Genomic DNA, 16,210 nt, shown 5'->3' on the forward strand with positions numbered 1-16,210 from the left:
ACACCATAACTGAGATACTGTGCATATGCTCCATATTGAGAGATTATCATTTTGAGCTTTATACATTATTTTCATCTTGCTTACTCATAAATCATCCTCCCTTCAACCTTGTTTGTATTTTCATTCTTGATAGTCAATACTCGATATTTTCGCTTATACGATTTGTATCAAGATATACCACGTACCATTAGAATTACGTACAAATTCAACTTTATTCGTTTTTTCGGGTAAATAGTTTGGCACCCACCGTGGGAATAAGGATAACAGTGGTTATTTGACACAAATCTGCAAAGCACATCATTTTACGCTTGTTGTTGAAAGTGTCTTTGATTTCGGATTAGCAACAACAAACTCTCAATTAATGGCCTTACATGTCGACAACGAAGCTGGCCTTCAAGGTGAGAACAACAACTTGACGCCCAGGGCCGAAAGGCCGCTTGTCGATGCCGTTGGGGGCCGAGTCGAAGTACTATCAGATGTTAATTCGCATGTGGCTATTAAGGCAAACCAACGTTCTGAACCTGAAAATAGCATTCATGGTGGTACTCGATCTGCAGTTCGAGACACCCATAACGTTAGCGAAACGGAATCAGCTTGCGTATGATTTTCGAAATATTGCAAGATCAACAGGTAGCGATAGCTCAGTTGTAGAGTCAAACCCAGGTACCGAGCAGACCGGAGCCCAGTCCACCCCGAGAAATTACCCACAGAACAGAGCCAACTATAGTAAGGTCAAATGAGCAAGAATCGGGGATTAATCCCGAAATTGCTAAGATACTAGAGGAACTCACAAAACGGATCGAAGAAAACAATAAAAAAATAGAAACATATAATTCAAGGGTCGATCATATCCCGGGGGCATCACTAGTGTTGAAAGGGTTGGATTCCAAAAAATTCGTGCAAAAGCCTTTTCCCCCGAGTGAAGCTCCAAAACCGATCCCTAAAAAATTTCTCATGCCCGAGATTCCTAAATATAATGAGACGACCGACCCTAACGAACACGTCACCTCTTACACGTGTGCCATAAAGGGTAACAATTTAGAAGATGACGAAATCGAATCTCTACTGTTGAAAAAATTCGGAGAGACCCTTTCGAAGGGAGTAATGATTTGATATCACAACCTGCTACCAAATTCCATCGACTCATTCGCCATCTTAGCAGATTCTTTCGTAAAGGCACACGCATGGGCCATAAAGGTCGCAACGAGGAAATCGGACCTTTACAAGGTAAGACAAAGGGATAATGAAATGCTGAGGGAGTTCATGTCCCGATTTCAAATAGAACGCATGGAATTGCCACAGGTCACAGATGATTGGGCCGTTCAAGCTTTCACCCAAGGGTTGAACGAGCGGAGTTCGATGGCATCACGTCAGTTGAAACAAAGTTTGATCGAGTATCCGGCCGTGACCTGGGCAGATGTGCACAATCGATATCAATCGAAGATCCGTTTCGAGGACGACCAACTAAGAGCCCCTTCCGGTTTAGTACATCCAAACAGGTCGGTAGTTAAGAACCAGAGGGACATCGACAGGGATGTTACAACCGCACTAAAGGAGAGAATCTCGACAGAAAAAAGGGGAACATTGATTTATCATAGTTCCCCACTATATATTTTTAATTATATCTAAGGTAGGATCCCCACTATAAGAGGGATGGCTATTATCTCTGTGAAAGCATAACTATTGAGACATTAAGACACCATAACTGAGATACTGTGCATATGCTCCATATTGAGAGATTATCATTTTGAGCTTTATACATTATTTATATCTTGCTTACTCATAAATCATCCTCCTTTTAACCTTGTTTGTATTTTCATTCTTGATAGTCAATACTCGATATTTTCGCTTATACGATTTGTATCAAGATATACCACATACCTTTAGAATTATGTACAATATCAACTTTATCCGTTTTTCGGGTAAACAATATGTTTCTTTAATGGAATAGTATTGATTTTTTGGGCCAAGACTTCACCAATTTTTGGTTTAAACAAACTCCTAAAAGATATTATAAGAAATTTAATGAAGTTGAGGAAAAATTATCAACTATAAGTTGAACGACCTTTTTTTGTAATTAACCTCTATTTATTTAATCCAATCTTTAAAAATCCTCCTGCCTAGACCGAATTGTTTCCATCGAAAAATATGAAGCAGGCTCAGGTTATTTGAGAGTAGAACCAGCAAGAAGCCCAAGCCCAAATCATGTGCTCGGATCCTCAACTTTCCACCAAGTTGATACATTTTTGAGGCCTGCAAATTCACTCACCAAACCTGAGGGCTAAGTCCATTATCCTTTTCCTTTATTTGGGTCTTATCTTATGGGTAGGGATGTACAAAGAAAATTGATAAATCGCACCAAATCGGTAATCCGAGTCAAACCGAAAAAAAATCCAATATGGTTTGGTATTGGAAAATGAAACCCGACCATAATTGGTTTGGTTTGGTTTTAACTAAAAAAAGTCAAACCGAAATCAAACCAACCCGATAGTACATTTATATAATTTTTAAAAATATTTTATACATATAAACATTTATTATAATATAATTTATAAATATTTCTTAAACTTTTTCACAATTTTATAAACCCAACTTTGTTAGTTTGGTTTAGTTTATAAATTTAAAAATCCGACATCATTGATTTGATTTGATAATTGAAAAATCCGAACTAACTCGATATATGTACACGTTGCTTATGGGACTTGCTCATCCGTCCATCTCTCTCTAAATTAATCAAGTCTAGCATGTACCGCATGTTATATTAGTAGCTATAACACGCCAATTATGCACGCCAACCGTTTTATCTGAATTTTCCCCCAGCCTTTTTTATGCTAAATTGTTCTTTATTAAGAATGATTACTTCTACTATATAATTTTTGTTGGTATATAAGTTTGAAAAATTCACTAGACTTTGTTTAACTATCTGAAGAAAGATTAAGAATCTAGTGCAACGAGAATAATAGCTATGCCTCGATTTCACCAGTTTAAATCGAATATATGAATATAAATTTATGAACCCGTTTTGGCTACTCTTTTTCAAAAAAAAAATAAAAAAATAAAAAAATCGAAAATATGTTTGTTCATGTAATTAGATCAGTTTTTATTTTATTTTTTTGAAAAAATATTTCGAATTCACAAAAACCTGAAATTTTTTTATCTACTCACAAAACTTCTAGTTTTTTTCAACTAAAATACATGTCCAAACTTCAACTTCCAAAATTATTTTTCAATACAACTTTAAAAACTTTTGTTTTTCAAATTTCGAACAAATATATGTCCAAGCGCTAGTATAGAATGAAGTTTCTGATGCTTAGATAAGAGCCGGGCCGGATGTAGTATGCCAATAACGGGTTCAATTGAATCCATAACTTTTGACGCGATGTAAAAATTTATATATAAAAATTCATTAAATTATAAAAATAATAGATATGAACCTATAATTTTAAATATATAATGACAATACTAAATCTAAAAAGTGCATAGAGGTTGAAAATAAAAAAAAAGAAAGGAAAAGGTAATTAACCATGGCAAAAAGAAGAAAAAAAGAGTATGCAGTAACAGTAACTAGTAGAAGCGGAGACGAAATTACAAAGATGGGTCAAAGTAGAGACGTGTTAGCAAAGAGAGGCAGTTGCCTTTCTGACTTGGGCGCATGACATTAGAATTTTCTTTGGTAAAACTAAAATAAGCTCATTTTTTCCTCTGTAATGCAAATTATACTACTAATTTATTTTATTTCAATTCTAATAAATCTAAATTCTTCTCCGGCATACTGCAGCCCGTCAAAATTATACTCCACACAGAGAGAAAAAGAGAAGAGTGTGTGTGTGTTTGTTTGTGCGCGCGCGTGTTTAGGTGAGAGAGAAAGAGAGATCATTGAATTGAAAGAAACAGTAAATCTGATTTAGAGATGAAGTCGTCTTTGGGGAAGCTGAAGAAATTTGCACTGCACAATAAGGAGAAGAAGGATCCTCAGATTTTGTTGCATTTGGATGGCCTCTCTCAAGCTTCTCAGGTTTCTTCTTCTTTTCCGCTTTCTTCCCCACTCCCTTTCCACCATTCCCCAATTAGGGTTTCCGATTCCTCTTTCTTTCCTTTGCTTTGCTTTTACCCGACCCGTATCCATTTTCTCACTTGCTTTCAATCAAAGTTCCACTTTTTTCATAAGTCTCCTTCTGTTACTTGTGGTAGTGCTGTTCCGAATTCATCTCCGTTCAAGTTACGAATCTGATTTATCAGTCAACTATTTCAACTCCTCTTACAGCAGTTTTTCATCTCTCTCTCATTTTCCTGTTTCATTGGTACTTAATTTTTTAGCTCCGTGGTGCTATGTCTAATTTAAGGTTTTCTTATTTTCCTCTTTTTGCAGGATATGAAAGACATGAGAGATTCCTATGACAGCTTACTATCTGCAGCAGCAGCTGCAGCTAATAGTGCATTTGGTACACACTTTATCTGCTATATTTTTCATTTTTATTGTTAGTAGCATCGCTTTTGAAACGGGTTGTATGGAAGCATCTAAAGTTCACTTCCCTGTTTGTCAAAAGAGAGTTTGATAACAAGAAGTGCCCTATAGATATGGGAAAGCTCACTTCATTTGCAGTGTGTAACAGGATCATCAAATGTAATCCTCCCCCTCCCCCCCAAAACCTTTATTTTAGTCTTTCTAGATGATCTATATCTGTAAACCTTTATGTAAATTGCGTATTTAGTTACTTCGTAAAAAGAATCCCATTTTTAGCTCATCAAAGACCATCAATTTTGTCTTTTCCTTTTGCAGAGTTTTCAGAATCCTTGATGGAAATGGGCACCTGCCTGTTGGAGAAAATTGCACTGAATGGTGATGGAGAAAATGGTCAGTGAATCAATGTTTAGATCTCCTTATATAATTCTATAGTTCTTTTCTTTGTTGGGCTCTGCTTGAACAATTAGGCTGGGATCGTTTCTACTGCTTAAATAAAGTTATCAGCTAAACCTGTGCTTCCTTGTAAAGCGTATTTGAGCATCAGCATCCTTGCTTAATGTATACTTAGATGTTAGGTGAATATAGAAGTTGAAATAAAAGATTGGGCCCCACTTTTTGTGCTACCAGTTCTTGTTAATTCCTTTGAACTTTTCAGTAAGAAAAGAAAAATTGGATTTGCCCTTTTTAGTGCTTGAGTGAATGTTACGCCTTTCGCAGTGTTATACCTTTACCATGCAGGAGCTCTACCTGGTTTCATTGGTTTGGAGTTTTTTATTTGGTATCTAAGATTGTCAATTTGATCACGATTTCCCCTCCAGGTCAAATGATATTAGGCACTGTAAAAAGTGTTAATTTCCCACTGATTGCTGTGTCTTCCCAGGCCCACCCACAGTGCAGCAAAAGGAAAATGGAATAGAATAAAGTAGTACCAAATGGAAATAGAAGAGTCACACATTCTTGTCTTAGTATTTTCCAGTGTCTGCTGTAGTAAATTTATGATATCTGTTCCATTATTCTCTTCTCGAAAATCTGATTACACATGCATAACATTTGTTTTCTATCCATTTCTAATCCCTATTTGTTTGCTGAGTTTTTCAGTTCCTCTTTCTCTGTGGCAGAAGTTCTTTGAGATTTTCCTTTTGCTACTATATGCATGTAATCTCCCATTTAAATATGAACTTGCCCATAATTCCTCATTCTGTTGTGTGATTATTTCCTTTGTCAAATACTATCCATATGCAGGCAAAGCACTGTCAATGTTAGGAGGAGTACAATTAGAACTTCAGAAACTCGTCGACTGCTATGTCAGTGCCATTCTTTCTCTCATTAATAATCGTTCTACCAAATTACATTGAATGTGTAATGACTTTTGCTTTTTGTATTGCAGCGTTCACATATCATCCTAACTATCACAAATCCATCTGAATCTCTTCTTAGTGAACTTCGGAAAGTGGAGGTTTGTTCTTTTGTGATTCTGTTATTCACCTCTACATCTTCCTGATAGTGGTACAAATTCTGGGAAGAACCAAAATTCCAAATTCAATATGGGACGATTTAATAGTTTTTCATTCATTCCCATCCAAATCAAAAGACTTTTCTGTATTTTGATGAATCATAAGATAAAAAGGCACTTTTCTCAATTTTATCAATTATTTGATAATTATTTATAACTTTCCTCAGCTTTCCCCTTTCTCTTTATTGATTTAACTGTATCAGTCTTGATATTTATGCGCTTTATTTTCTTCTCCACATTTTAGATAATAAGAAGGCTAAATGAGCTGTACCTTTTCAATAGTAAAGGATTTCCATTTCCTTCCTTTCTCTTCCTCAATAACCCCACTTGTACCAATCATGTGCCGCAACCACTTAGCTAACCAAGAGTTGTTGGATCTGAGCAATTTTGTCATACTAATTCAGCCTAACATGTTCCTGAAACGAATGAGATGTAGTGAGGTTAATGGTTGCCAAATTGTTTCAGCAACTCTGATATGAAAGTACCAAAAAAATGGAGAGAACCACAATGAATTTGTTCTGCATGCTGCCTGAAATTTCTTTTAATCTTGTTTTCTTTTCTTTTGAGCCATTGCTTCTATGGTACTTTTGATGCAGGTTGGTTTTTATTGATCTTCATTGCCAGTTTCATTTGACTCCAACAATTTGGAAACTATTAATTCTTTGGTCCTGACTGATAGTTGTATCTCTTTAATTGGTTGAAACTTTTGAAAGTAATATCGTTTGATGATGTTTCTTTTCCTTTTCTTTGTTGTTATTGCCAAAAGAGCTAAATTGGGATAGAATAAGGAAATGTCTACGGTTATGGTCATTCGAATCTAGTAACAAGCTGTGAGACAAATTTGATGATCTCTTAATGCCTTTGACCTAGGTACAACATGAGCTTATATTACAGTTACTTGATAATCTTCACTTCTTCAGTGTATCTCTTTTGCCGCCTTAGTTGAAGATGTCCTGCATTAGGTGCTGTGGTAACGTTTTAATTGGGTGCGCTTGGAGTTACTTGTATAGATGCACCACAACTGTGGCTTCTTTGCTCTCTGATAGATTTTAAATTATCGACAATATCGTTACACCAACAATCCTATAAATACGGGGGCTTGGTTGGTTGGGATTAATTCAATTAATTTGCTGATTTCTTTTTCTCATTAATTTGGTTTATTTAATCAGAGTAGTTTTTGCTAATTCTATAAAACATCAACTTTTACAGCTAATAACTAAAACTACTTCTGTGACTGGTTAATTAAATCAATCTGATAACCAGTCAATCAGATGACCAAAAACAATTTGGTCTATCAAACAAAGCAGATCCTATTAATTTACATCAACTGCCAAAAGTCGGTTATATGAATGGATTCTTCAGGAGGTTGCATATAGAACACTTCTATGTAAGAATTTTTGCATGTTTCCTCATTACTCACTGGGCAGTATCCTTTTCCTTAATGCAGGAAATGAAACTGCAGTGTGATGAGAAAAGGTATCCTTCTTCACATGTCTTTTGGCATGGTACACAGATATCTATTTTTCTTTGAAAAATTATGTCTTGCTAACATCAGGCATGATCTACAGGGAAGTGTACGAGTATATGGCAAAAAGGGGAAAGGGTGGAAAAGGGGAGAACTTTACTTCTCAGCAGTTACAGGCTGCTCGGGAAGACTATGAGGAAATGGCAAGACTTTGCATTTTCCGTGTACAATCTCTGAAGCAAGGGCAATGTCGCAGCCTTTTGACCCAAGCAGTTCGTCACCATGGAGCACAGGTGTCCTTTTGCATTTTTTTAAGCTCCATTTGTCCCATTATAGGTTATCCATCTTTGTCTTGGATCGGGTAATGACTTGTTTGCCTAATTTCTCTTTTTCTGGAGCAGTTGAATTTCTTCCGCAAAGGACTGAAATCTCTTGAAGCTGTTGAACCACAAATAAGGGTGGTTGCTGAAAAGCAACACATTGACTACCAACTTGTTGAATTGGATGATAGTGAGGATGGAGGGAAGAGCTATGAGGCTAATGATGTTGGTGAATTGAGTTTTGATTATAGACAAAATAAGCAGGAACTAAATGATCCTTTCCCATTGAGGGATTCAATGGAGGTAAATTACCATATTGTTGTCATGCCTCTATTTTCCTCTGTGGAAGATTATGAACTGCCTTCATTCGGGTTCATCCTGGAGATCTTGACTGTTGCAGCTTTTGGCAGCGTGTCAATTTTTAAATCCTGTTGCCTGCCCTTTGCTTGTAATTAATACAATAAAACTGGCTGACGTAAATATGTTCTAGTTCACGATGCTATACCCATTTTTTTTATCGTATTGTGTAAAGTGATAGGGTGCTTGCTTTAAGCAGAAAAAAAATGTCTTTTGGTTTTCCTAATCTTCTCTATGCATTTCTACACAAACTGAATCTTATCCCACTATTACTGAGGCTAGCTAAGCCTTTTTATTACTGCCTCTGTCCTTCAATGGCATTTCATCCCTTGACTAATTTCTTGTACTCATCCAATGCACATCTGAATTCATCCGCCTGTTAATTTTGTGCGTACAAAAAGGGAGAGCCGAGAATGGTGGTTATTATCTGTCTTGGTAGCGATATAGGCATTATTGAATTTTGGTTTGAGATGATGAACTTGTTTAATTTGCCAAATGTTGGATTTTGGTCTAATATGCCTGACTTTGGCAGTTTGATCCAGCGGATGCTCCAAGTGCCCTACTAACCTCTGGGATGGAGGAAGGGGAGGTAACATTCTGTCCTTGTTACTGTTACTGGTACTCAGTATACATATATTCAGCTATATAATTGTCCTATGTGGTGTGAGTTCTGAGGTTTATTACTGTTTTGAGCAACTTCACACATTGCCTTAGATTTTCGCTTAGATTATCAACTTGTGCGACTTAGCTTATTTAATTTGGAAGACTCATCTTGCAGTTGGATTTTGGCAAAAACCAAGAGCAGACTTTTACTAGACAACCTCGTGCAGGCAGTCATTCTGCTCCAATATTTGCGGAGAAATTGGATATTTCTGATAGAATCAAACAAGCACAGACATCTGTCCGCAAATTTCACACATACGTTTTACCAACTCCAGCTGATGCGAAAAGTTTGAGTACAAGGACAAGTGTTTCCCTTCACTCTAGTGCTACAAATCCTAGTGGAGGAGCCAACAATCCCTGGCATTCTTCCCCGCTTAATATTGATAATTATTCTAAATTTGCAGAAGGAAACTTGTCAGCGGACATTCTTGCAAAAGCCCAACCCACTGTTAATAATCTCTCCGCCCCACTACCCCCACCTCTTGCTGAGGGAACTTCTTTCCCACAATATGATGTACAAAATGGACTTGATGCTAGAAAAATAAGACGACTTGCTTTCTCAGGTCCATTAGCAAGTAAACCTTCATCGAGCAAGCCTTTGTTATCTGCCAGCGGACCTATTGGCTTGGCTGCTGAACGGCCTCTTCTAGAACCTGGATTGGCCTCTGGAGTACCAATAACTCAGCCACCATCAGCTCTAGATGTATCCTACAGTGCTTCACCTCCCCTTGTTTCTTCACCAAAAATTAGTGAGCTTCATGAGCTCCCGCGGCCTCCTGGCTTATTGGCCTCCAAGCCATCAAGTTCAACTGCAGTTGGGCACTCTGCGCCCCTAGTCAACAGAAATCGAGAAATGTCTCCAACAAATCAGAGTCCTGTGCTGGCATCAAATACGGGTTCTCCACTACCACTTCCTCCACTAACCATTCCTCGAAGTTTTTCTATACCGTCCAACAATCAGAGAGCAATGGCACTACATGTAGCCCAGCTACTAGAGTCTCCTCAAAGAAAGGGCAAGGGTGATGTAATGTGCTCTCCTCCATTAACACCTATATCTCTTTCAAACGCTTCAAATTCTGGGCAAATCAGAGGTAAAATATCTTGATTATATTAACTTGGCAACTATATTGTTTCCAGATGGATTATTTCTTTTTCCGAGCAAATGATAAATTCTACAGTGAACCTCTTATCTGTGAACCTGATTATGAAGATCTGCCTGAGTCACCTTTGGAATGGAAAAAGAAAGGGTTACAAGTAAAAAGGAAAAAACTTGTTTTTTTTCTTGTCAATTCTTCACTAAAAGACTATGTCAGCTTGGTTGTTTTTGGGGGGGGGGGGGGGGGTAAATGGTCAATAAGTAGTTAAGTATTTCTATAGCTAAAGGAGGCTCTGGATATATCATAGAGGCAGATTGGAGAATGCATTGTTTTTATGTGTTTATTGCTCATTTTATTCCTTTCCCCCCCTTGTCTTTTGACATCTAAATTTCGGTGGATGCAGGTAGGAGCTGATTTACGTAAGCCTTTGCAGAAAGTGACATTTTTTTTTTCTTTTGGGTTCGGGGTGTAGAGTTTTTTTTCCACAAGCTGGTGTTGCGGGAGTGGGTTTTGTACATATGTTATTAATGTAAGTTTTTATTTTTTGTCCATTTGACGTTCTCCATATATCTTACACGAATGTAATGGAAGCTCCCTGCCTCAGTTTTGATCTCGTGGGGTTTGATACCGGAGTGTATTCTTTACACTGCCTTCTCCACCCTTTCTAGCGTTTGGAGAAGCCTTGAAAAGAAAAATCAAATCAAGAATGAATCTCAGTTATGTTCTTAATAAGGTATGTAGTCCAGTAATTATTCAATATATGGTCGATGAGAGATAGCAAGTAGACTAGTGGGGACGCATAAACTGGTTCTAACCCCATTGTTATGAAAGAAAAATTAGTACTTAGTATAATGTTTAACTGGTAAATTTGAGCACAAGGCAGTTTAATTCCTCAAACTCGGGAAAATTCTATGTGTTTCTAAGTTATTTCCAAGATCATCGCTGCCAAAACATCTATATGCGGGAATAAGTAAAGTATGTGTACTTTGCCCTTGAGCTTACAAATTTTATTTCCGACAGGAAGTAAAATGAAATGCAACATACGGATAAATCGAAAGCGAAAACGAGTGGTGTTTTTCTCTCCAGTAATTAGACGTTCAACAAAGTGGAAAAAAACCACAATATGCATTACGAAAGTGTTCTTTTTTTATGGTAAAAGATGATAGTAGTAAGCTACGAATTCTCATTTCTCAATATTAAACTTCAGTAAGTTGCATGACTGATAATCTGTAAAGCTTGAATAATTCAGTAAATGTCATTTGCAGAAAAGTTTGAAATTTTAAGTGATTACGTGGAGTAGTTTTTCACCTGTACTATACATTACCTTGAATTTAGGCCGAAAAAGGACAAAAATGGAAAATAAGTTGATAGAGGAATGTAGAAGTGAAGATAAAGAGGCGAATAGGAGCGAAAAGCAATTGGGCATATAGAAAAAATGAAGCTATTCCAATTGCCTCAGCAATTGTGGCTGCAACAACCATACGCCGGCAAGTCTGGCCATTCTCAGCTTCCTCCTCCTACTCATCTTCCTTATTCAATTCCCTCTCTCAGGCTCAAAATTCGCACCTTCACACCCCTAGCACTTTCCGACCCTGGTGCTTCCGGTGAGCTTTACACTTTTCATTCCTTCTCTCTTCTTTCTGTTATAGTCGCATACCAAGTTCTTGATATTGGTTCCTTCGAAGCAGATTCGAACATTTTATATACTTAGCAGTGTTATAGTACATTATGCCTTACTCAATTGTAGTAATGGGTGCAAAGTTAGTATAAATAATGAATGCTAACTGTTTAAAATTGTCTTACTTATATATAGAGTTCGTCTAGTTCAAAGCAGTGCATGGATGAGCTCATCCACATCCAATTCACGCTCCAATTTGGAAAAGAAAAAAAATGTTACGTAACCTGTCTTTTGCGCTTTTTCAGATTCCACAACCCAGGCCACTCAATTTGATCTTTCGTTAACCGTGAAGGTAGGACTGGGAATGAAAACCAAGCTTTGAATAATATTAGTTATTTGTTTTTAAAATACTCAGTTGTAGTTCTTCTCTTGTGATTCAGAGGAAAGCAGCAGAAATATCTCCAGACATGAAAGGAACTTGTATCTTCCTTGTTGGTGGGCATTACTTTTCTGCCTCCATTTTAGCATTCTCTTTGTTTCTTGTCTCATTTTATCTAGTTTGTGTCTCAATCCCAAATTGGTTGGGGTAGATATATAAATCCCTCGTAGTTGTCATAGTTAGAATATCTTTAGCTAGCTCGTCTAGGGCTGTTCAAAACCGAACCGTAACCGTTAACCGAACCGAAAAAATGGCTTATTGGCTTATTAGTATTGGGTTATCGGGGTAACGGTTGGTGAATGGATTGAAATTTTATAATTAACGGCCTAATGGTTTGGAGGCGGATTACTCAATTTCCTTATCGGATAAACCGTTAACCCGTTAAGAATTTTTATATTTATACTTTTACCCCTATGTATATAAAGTAATTTTTGAAACCTTAAGGCCTAAAATCTAAATCCCAAATTTATCAAATATAAGCACCCCTCCTACAAGAATTGGCATGGTTGACTACTAACATGAACTAGCAAAAAAAACTAACAAAAATAATAGAATTGGTAGTAGACATGAACTAGTTCATATCAAATAAACACCCAGATTGGTTGAAATAATGTTTAGTTTCTTATTTAGCATTCCTGGAGGGCAAGGAAATTCCAGTTACTAAGCTGACTAAGGTTGTTGAAGGATTTTTGTCAAGTAGGAGGAAAGAGCTTGGATGATGTAGCAACGGATTATTTGATGGATCTTATGGTTGAGCTAGTTGTAATTGCCAATAAATAAATAAATCAAAGGGTGGGGTAAAAAGAAGTTGTCTTTATAATCTAGCACATGATTTCTGTGGGAAATTAAATGACAAATTTTCTAGTTCTCTACTTCTCTTTTATTGTCTATTTGATTTAGCCGATAAACCGCCCGATAACTGGCCGCTAATCCTTAATCCGATACCAATCCGCCCGATGTCAATTGGATGGCTAGTGGGTTACTACATTTATAAATCGATAACCTATAAGCCGAACCGTTAAGCGTAAGTAACCGCCTGATCCGCCCGATAAGCACCCCTCCTACTGCAACCCTCCTCCTTTATTCGGGCTTCACAGTGGTTATGCTTTACAAAAGTCACTTGTGCAGATTTATCTTATCCAATTTGTGTTGCTTTGAACTGACAGGCTTAAACAGCTCCATCAAATCTAACTTGGGAAAACTTCTTGCAGATGCACTGCGCTATTATTATTTTGACAGGTTGTACATTTAAGTTGTTTGCGGGAACTAGTGCTACAATAATAACCATGTCTAGTAACTAAAGTAGTTTCCTTAATCTGTTGCAGTGACAGTGTCGTTGAAGAAGCTTTGGGAGGAAAGGATGCTGTCAGGTCATTTGTGAAGACAGACTTGAAGGGCTTTCGAGACTCAGAAGTGACTTTCTAATGTCCATATGCAGTGTTTTCCTGTCTTTTACTGCTTTTTCTGTGTTGAGATTTATGACCAAAACTACACTTTGCAATGCAGACGGAGGTACTGAAGCAGTTATCGTCCATGGGTCGCCTTGTTATTGGTGCTGGGAATGGTGCGGTTCAGCGTGCAGCTAATCTGTAGGACAGCTGCTAGTTGTATTTTTTCTCCCCTGTCAAACAGGAAGAGGAAAAAAGAATAATCACTTGTTCTTGATCATACTTGATGTTTGTAGGGCGCTTATGAGACACGGCATATCAATATGGATTGACGTCCCCTTGGATATGGTAGCCAAGGAAATTGTGGAGGAGAGTTTTCAACCTCCTGCTTCTGAAACAATAAAAGGAGCATATCCCGAGGTCTATTTCTGATGACTTCCACCCCAAAAAGCTAGACAAACCCGAGATATTTTGCTCATATTCATTGTTAATCTTCCTTCTGTTAACCTAATGGTGCCTCTTGTTTGTGGATTTCTTCAGCTGTTGGGCTATGCTGATTTTTAGCCTACCATGGTAACAGGTGTTGACTCAATTAACTGCTATTTATGAAGAAAGCCGTAAGGGATATGCTACAGCTGATACAACTATCGCACTCCAGAGTAATTTGCTATTTGCTTCATACTCAGTAGCACTAACGTTTCTTTTGCTGTATTTTTAACAGCTTATTTTACATTTGCAGAGGTTGCTTCTCGGTTAGGCTATGATACACTAGATGCAGTAACCACAGAGGATATGGTTTTGGAGGTAAACTAAAAATTCCCCATTAAGTGGGAGGATTTTTTAAATATTTTTTGCTAATTGGCCGTGTAAGCTTAAATAGACTTTCTGTTTTTTATGGTGATTTTAGACTCTGAAGGAGATAGAGAGATTGATGAGAGTAAAGAAGTTGATGGAAGAAGCTGCCAGGCCATTTTAGTTTCGGTCACAACCAATGCCGACTATCTTGGTTAGTTCTTATCAGTATTGTTCACAGGGGTGTTTGATGATTTCTTTTAATCTCATCCTGCTAATTAACTGGACTTTAAATTTATATGCCGTTATCATTTAGAAAACCTGAGATTATTCTTGATGCGTCATACCTCTTGCTAGGCTTGCTCTTTTAGATGAAGGCAACCTAAGGCAACCAAACTATCAAGTCACTCGGTCATTTCATTCATAATATATTTTCTGCTTCTACCAATGTCGGTGATAATACATTAGCTGCATCTAACATTGTGGTATATGGAATCTTTATGCGGAAAAAGAATTAGATCAAATAAAATAGTACATAACAGAGCGTGACATGCTGAATCCTGAAGTTACATTTGTGGATTTGACTAAGATGATGCGGGGAGTTCGAGAGGGAAGACTAAGAAGAAGATAAAGGAAGGGTGTAGGGAGGAAAAATGGAAGCACCTAAGAGGTTTTGACATCAAGGACATGTTTTGACGAAGCTGCCCAAGAGGGATGTCTGTTTTCAAGGGAAAAACAGAGAAAAATCAGTGTTACTTCCTACTAATTGCAATTAGTCATTTAGAAGTTCAAGTTAAAAAATGCCGATGACCTTAAGAATGACTAGAAAACAGTATATTGTTGAACAAAATAATCATATTGAACAAGTCTTAGATGCACAACTGTGACTTGTAACAAAAAAGTCTTAAACATACAATGGAATGCGACGATTTTATTATTAGAACATCTAATGAAAGATTTTGAAATTATTCGAATTATTATGTGCAGAATCAACATTTATTGTTTGGAGCCTTAAGTGCTGTGCTGAAGTTGGAGAAAGATGGCAACACTTGAAGCTCTTGCAGTTGAATGACTTGTAGTATTGTGAGAGTAATTCTTAAGCGGCATGTATATTGCGAGTATTGTAAATGTTGTACTTTTGTGCACATTTGTATCTTATGTGGTCGGATGAAACTCTCTTCTAAGTGCCAATCTGCAAAATAAGTTTCAACTTCCTAATACTTAAAAGTTAAACATCTACCAACCGAGTAACTCCCACCTCTAAATTTTTGCTTCCATTTATATGCAGTTAGCGTTAGAGCCTTGTTCTATATAGTGACCATACAGCTATTCTTTTGTTGTTTCACTTTTTCCTTTTTGTCATTTTTTCAATAATAGAAAGGGTATGACACAGCTTGTGAATTTTTCAGCTATACATACTATTGTCCTTGAGATGGTGTGTTTGAAGCAAGAAGTTGGCTAAATTCGTTTGAAAAATTTCAATATTTAGCTTTGCGTAATGTTATTTGACCTTTTTGGTTATTCTTAATCAGATGCAAGCAACTCACACTTACCGATTCCCTTGCCTCTAATTGTAACATGCTCAGGTTTGAATTGGGCAGCGCATAATGCAATGTTGGATAAGGGAATCAAAAAAATAAATCAAAATCCTCTGGATCTCATTAGCAAACGACACCAGAAAAATCATCCTCAGGTTTTGGAGGGGTTGGTGAAGACATAGCATTTTCACATATGCGTTTCAGAACATTCAGATTATTTACAATTAAATCCTCAAAATCTGACCTCTTCTGTAGTTGAGTTTCATTCAATTATATATATTTGGGCCTTATCAGAACAATAATACTTTTCGGACGTTTAATCCAGGGTGAATTGGTTATAAAGGGAAGGAAATATTGCAAAGCTAGTAACATCAATGTAGTGCTTAATTAGAACAAATAAGTAAAGACACAGATGTGTGCCTGGGTAGATATATACTACGTAGTAGTTTTAAGTTTTAGTTAGGCATGTTGTTAAAGCTCGAGAGCCTTAGGTCCAGTACAATGTTGAATGGAGCAGTCAAGTCATTGGAGAAAGGTGGCAAGTCTGTTTTGTTC

The 16,210-nt window shown here is 37.1% G+C and overlaps 2 protein-coding genes across 5 annotated transcripts; both read left to right on the forward strand.

The window, feature by feature from the left end:
- Positions 1–3,656: 3,656 nt before the first annotated feature.
- Positions 3,657–10,490, forward strand: LOC104104113 (uncharacterized protein At2g33490). The gene is made up of 11 exons (XM_009612118.4): positions 3,657–4,015; positions 4,370–4,442; positions 4,781–4,855; positions 5,708–5,769; positions 5,853–5,921; positions 7,426–7,454; positions 7,547–7,736; positions 7,845–8,066; positions 8,653–8,709; positions 8,899–9,874; positions 10,284–10,490. Exons 1-11 carry the CDS (start codon positions 3,911–3,913, stop codon positions 10,292–10,294), a joined length of 1,869 nt encoding a protein of 622 aa, XP_009610413.1. The 5' UTR covers positions 3,657–3,910; the 3' UTR covers positions 10,295–10,490.
- Positions 10,491–11,216: 726 nt separating this feature from the next.
- On the forward strand, positions 11,217–15,893 carry LOC104104114 (probable inactive shikimate kinase like 1, chloroplastic). Of its 4 annotated transcripts, none has more exons than XM_033658167.2 (11): positions 11,223–11,484; positions 11,804–11,850; positions 11,939–11,993; positions 13,104–13,176; positions 13,263–13,350; positions 13,444–13,526; positions 13,622–13,745; positions 13,906–13,984; positions 14,065–14,129; positions 14,233–14,331; positions 15,704–15,893. In XM_033658167.2, the coding sequence occupies exons 1-10, from the start codon at positions 11,316–11,318 to the stop codon at positions 14,299–14,301; spliced, it is 852 nt and encodes a 283-aa protein (XP_033514058.1). In that variant the 5' UTR covers positions 11,223–11,315; the 3' UTR covers positions 14,302–14,331; positions 15,704–15,893. The 4 variants fall into 4 exon arrangements, with proteins under 4 accessions (XP_009610415.1, XP_033514058.1, XP_018628925.1 ...); XM_018773409.3 differs by lacking the exon at positions 15,704–15,893 and adding an exon at positions 14,495–14,749; XM_009612119.4 differs by lacking the exon at positions 15,704–15,893 and adding an exon at positions 15,105–15,360 and having other exon boundaries at positions 11,225–11,484.
- The last annotated feature ends 317 nt before the right edge of the window (positions 15,894–16,210 follow it).

The sequence above is a fragment of the Nicotiana tomentosiformis genome, chromosome 2 (genome assembly GCF_000390325.3).
Source record: "Nicotiana tomentosiformis chromosome 2, ASM39032v3, whole genome shotgun sequence".
In the NCBI taxonomy this organism is placed as follows: domain Eukaryota; kingdom Viridiplantae; phylum Streptophyta; class Magnoliopsida; order Solanales; family Solanaceae; genus Nicotiana; species Nicotiana tomentosiformis.

Excerpts from the sequence above, each read along its gene's own strand:
- LOC104104113 (XM_009612118.4), top strand. The coding sequence starts at position 3,911 with ATGAAGTCGTCTTTGGGGAAGCTGAAGAAATTTGCACTGCACAATAAG. Across the intron at positions 7,455-7,546 it reads CTGCAGTGTGATGAGAAAAG|GGAAGTGTACGAGTATATGG; the intron begins GTATCCTTCTTC and ends CATGATCTACAG. Across the intron at positions 8,067-8,652 it reads CATTGAGGGATTCAATGGAG|TTTGATCCAGCGGATGCTCC; the intron begins GTAAATTACCAT and ends TGACTTTGGCAG.
- LOC104104114 (XM_033658167.2), top strand. The coding sequence starts at position 11,316 with ATGAAGCTATTCCAATTGCCTCAGCAATTGTGGCTGCAACAACCATAC. Across the intron at positions 11,851-11,938 it reads ATCTTTCGTTAACCGTGAAG|AGGAAAGCAGCAGAAATATC; the intron begins GTAGGACTGGGA and ends CTTGTGATTCAG. Across the intron at positions 13,351-13,443 it reads AGGGCTTTCGAGACTCAGAA|ACGGAGGTACTGAAGCAGTT; the intron begins GTGACTTTCTAA and ends TTTGCAATGCAG.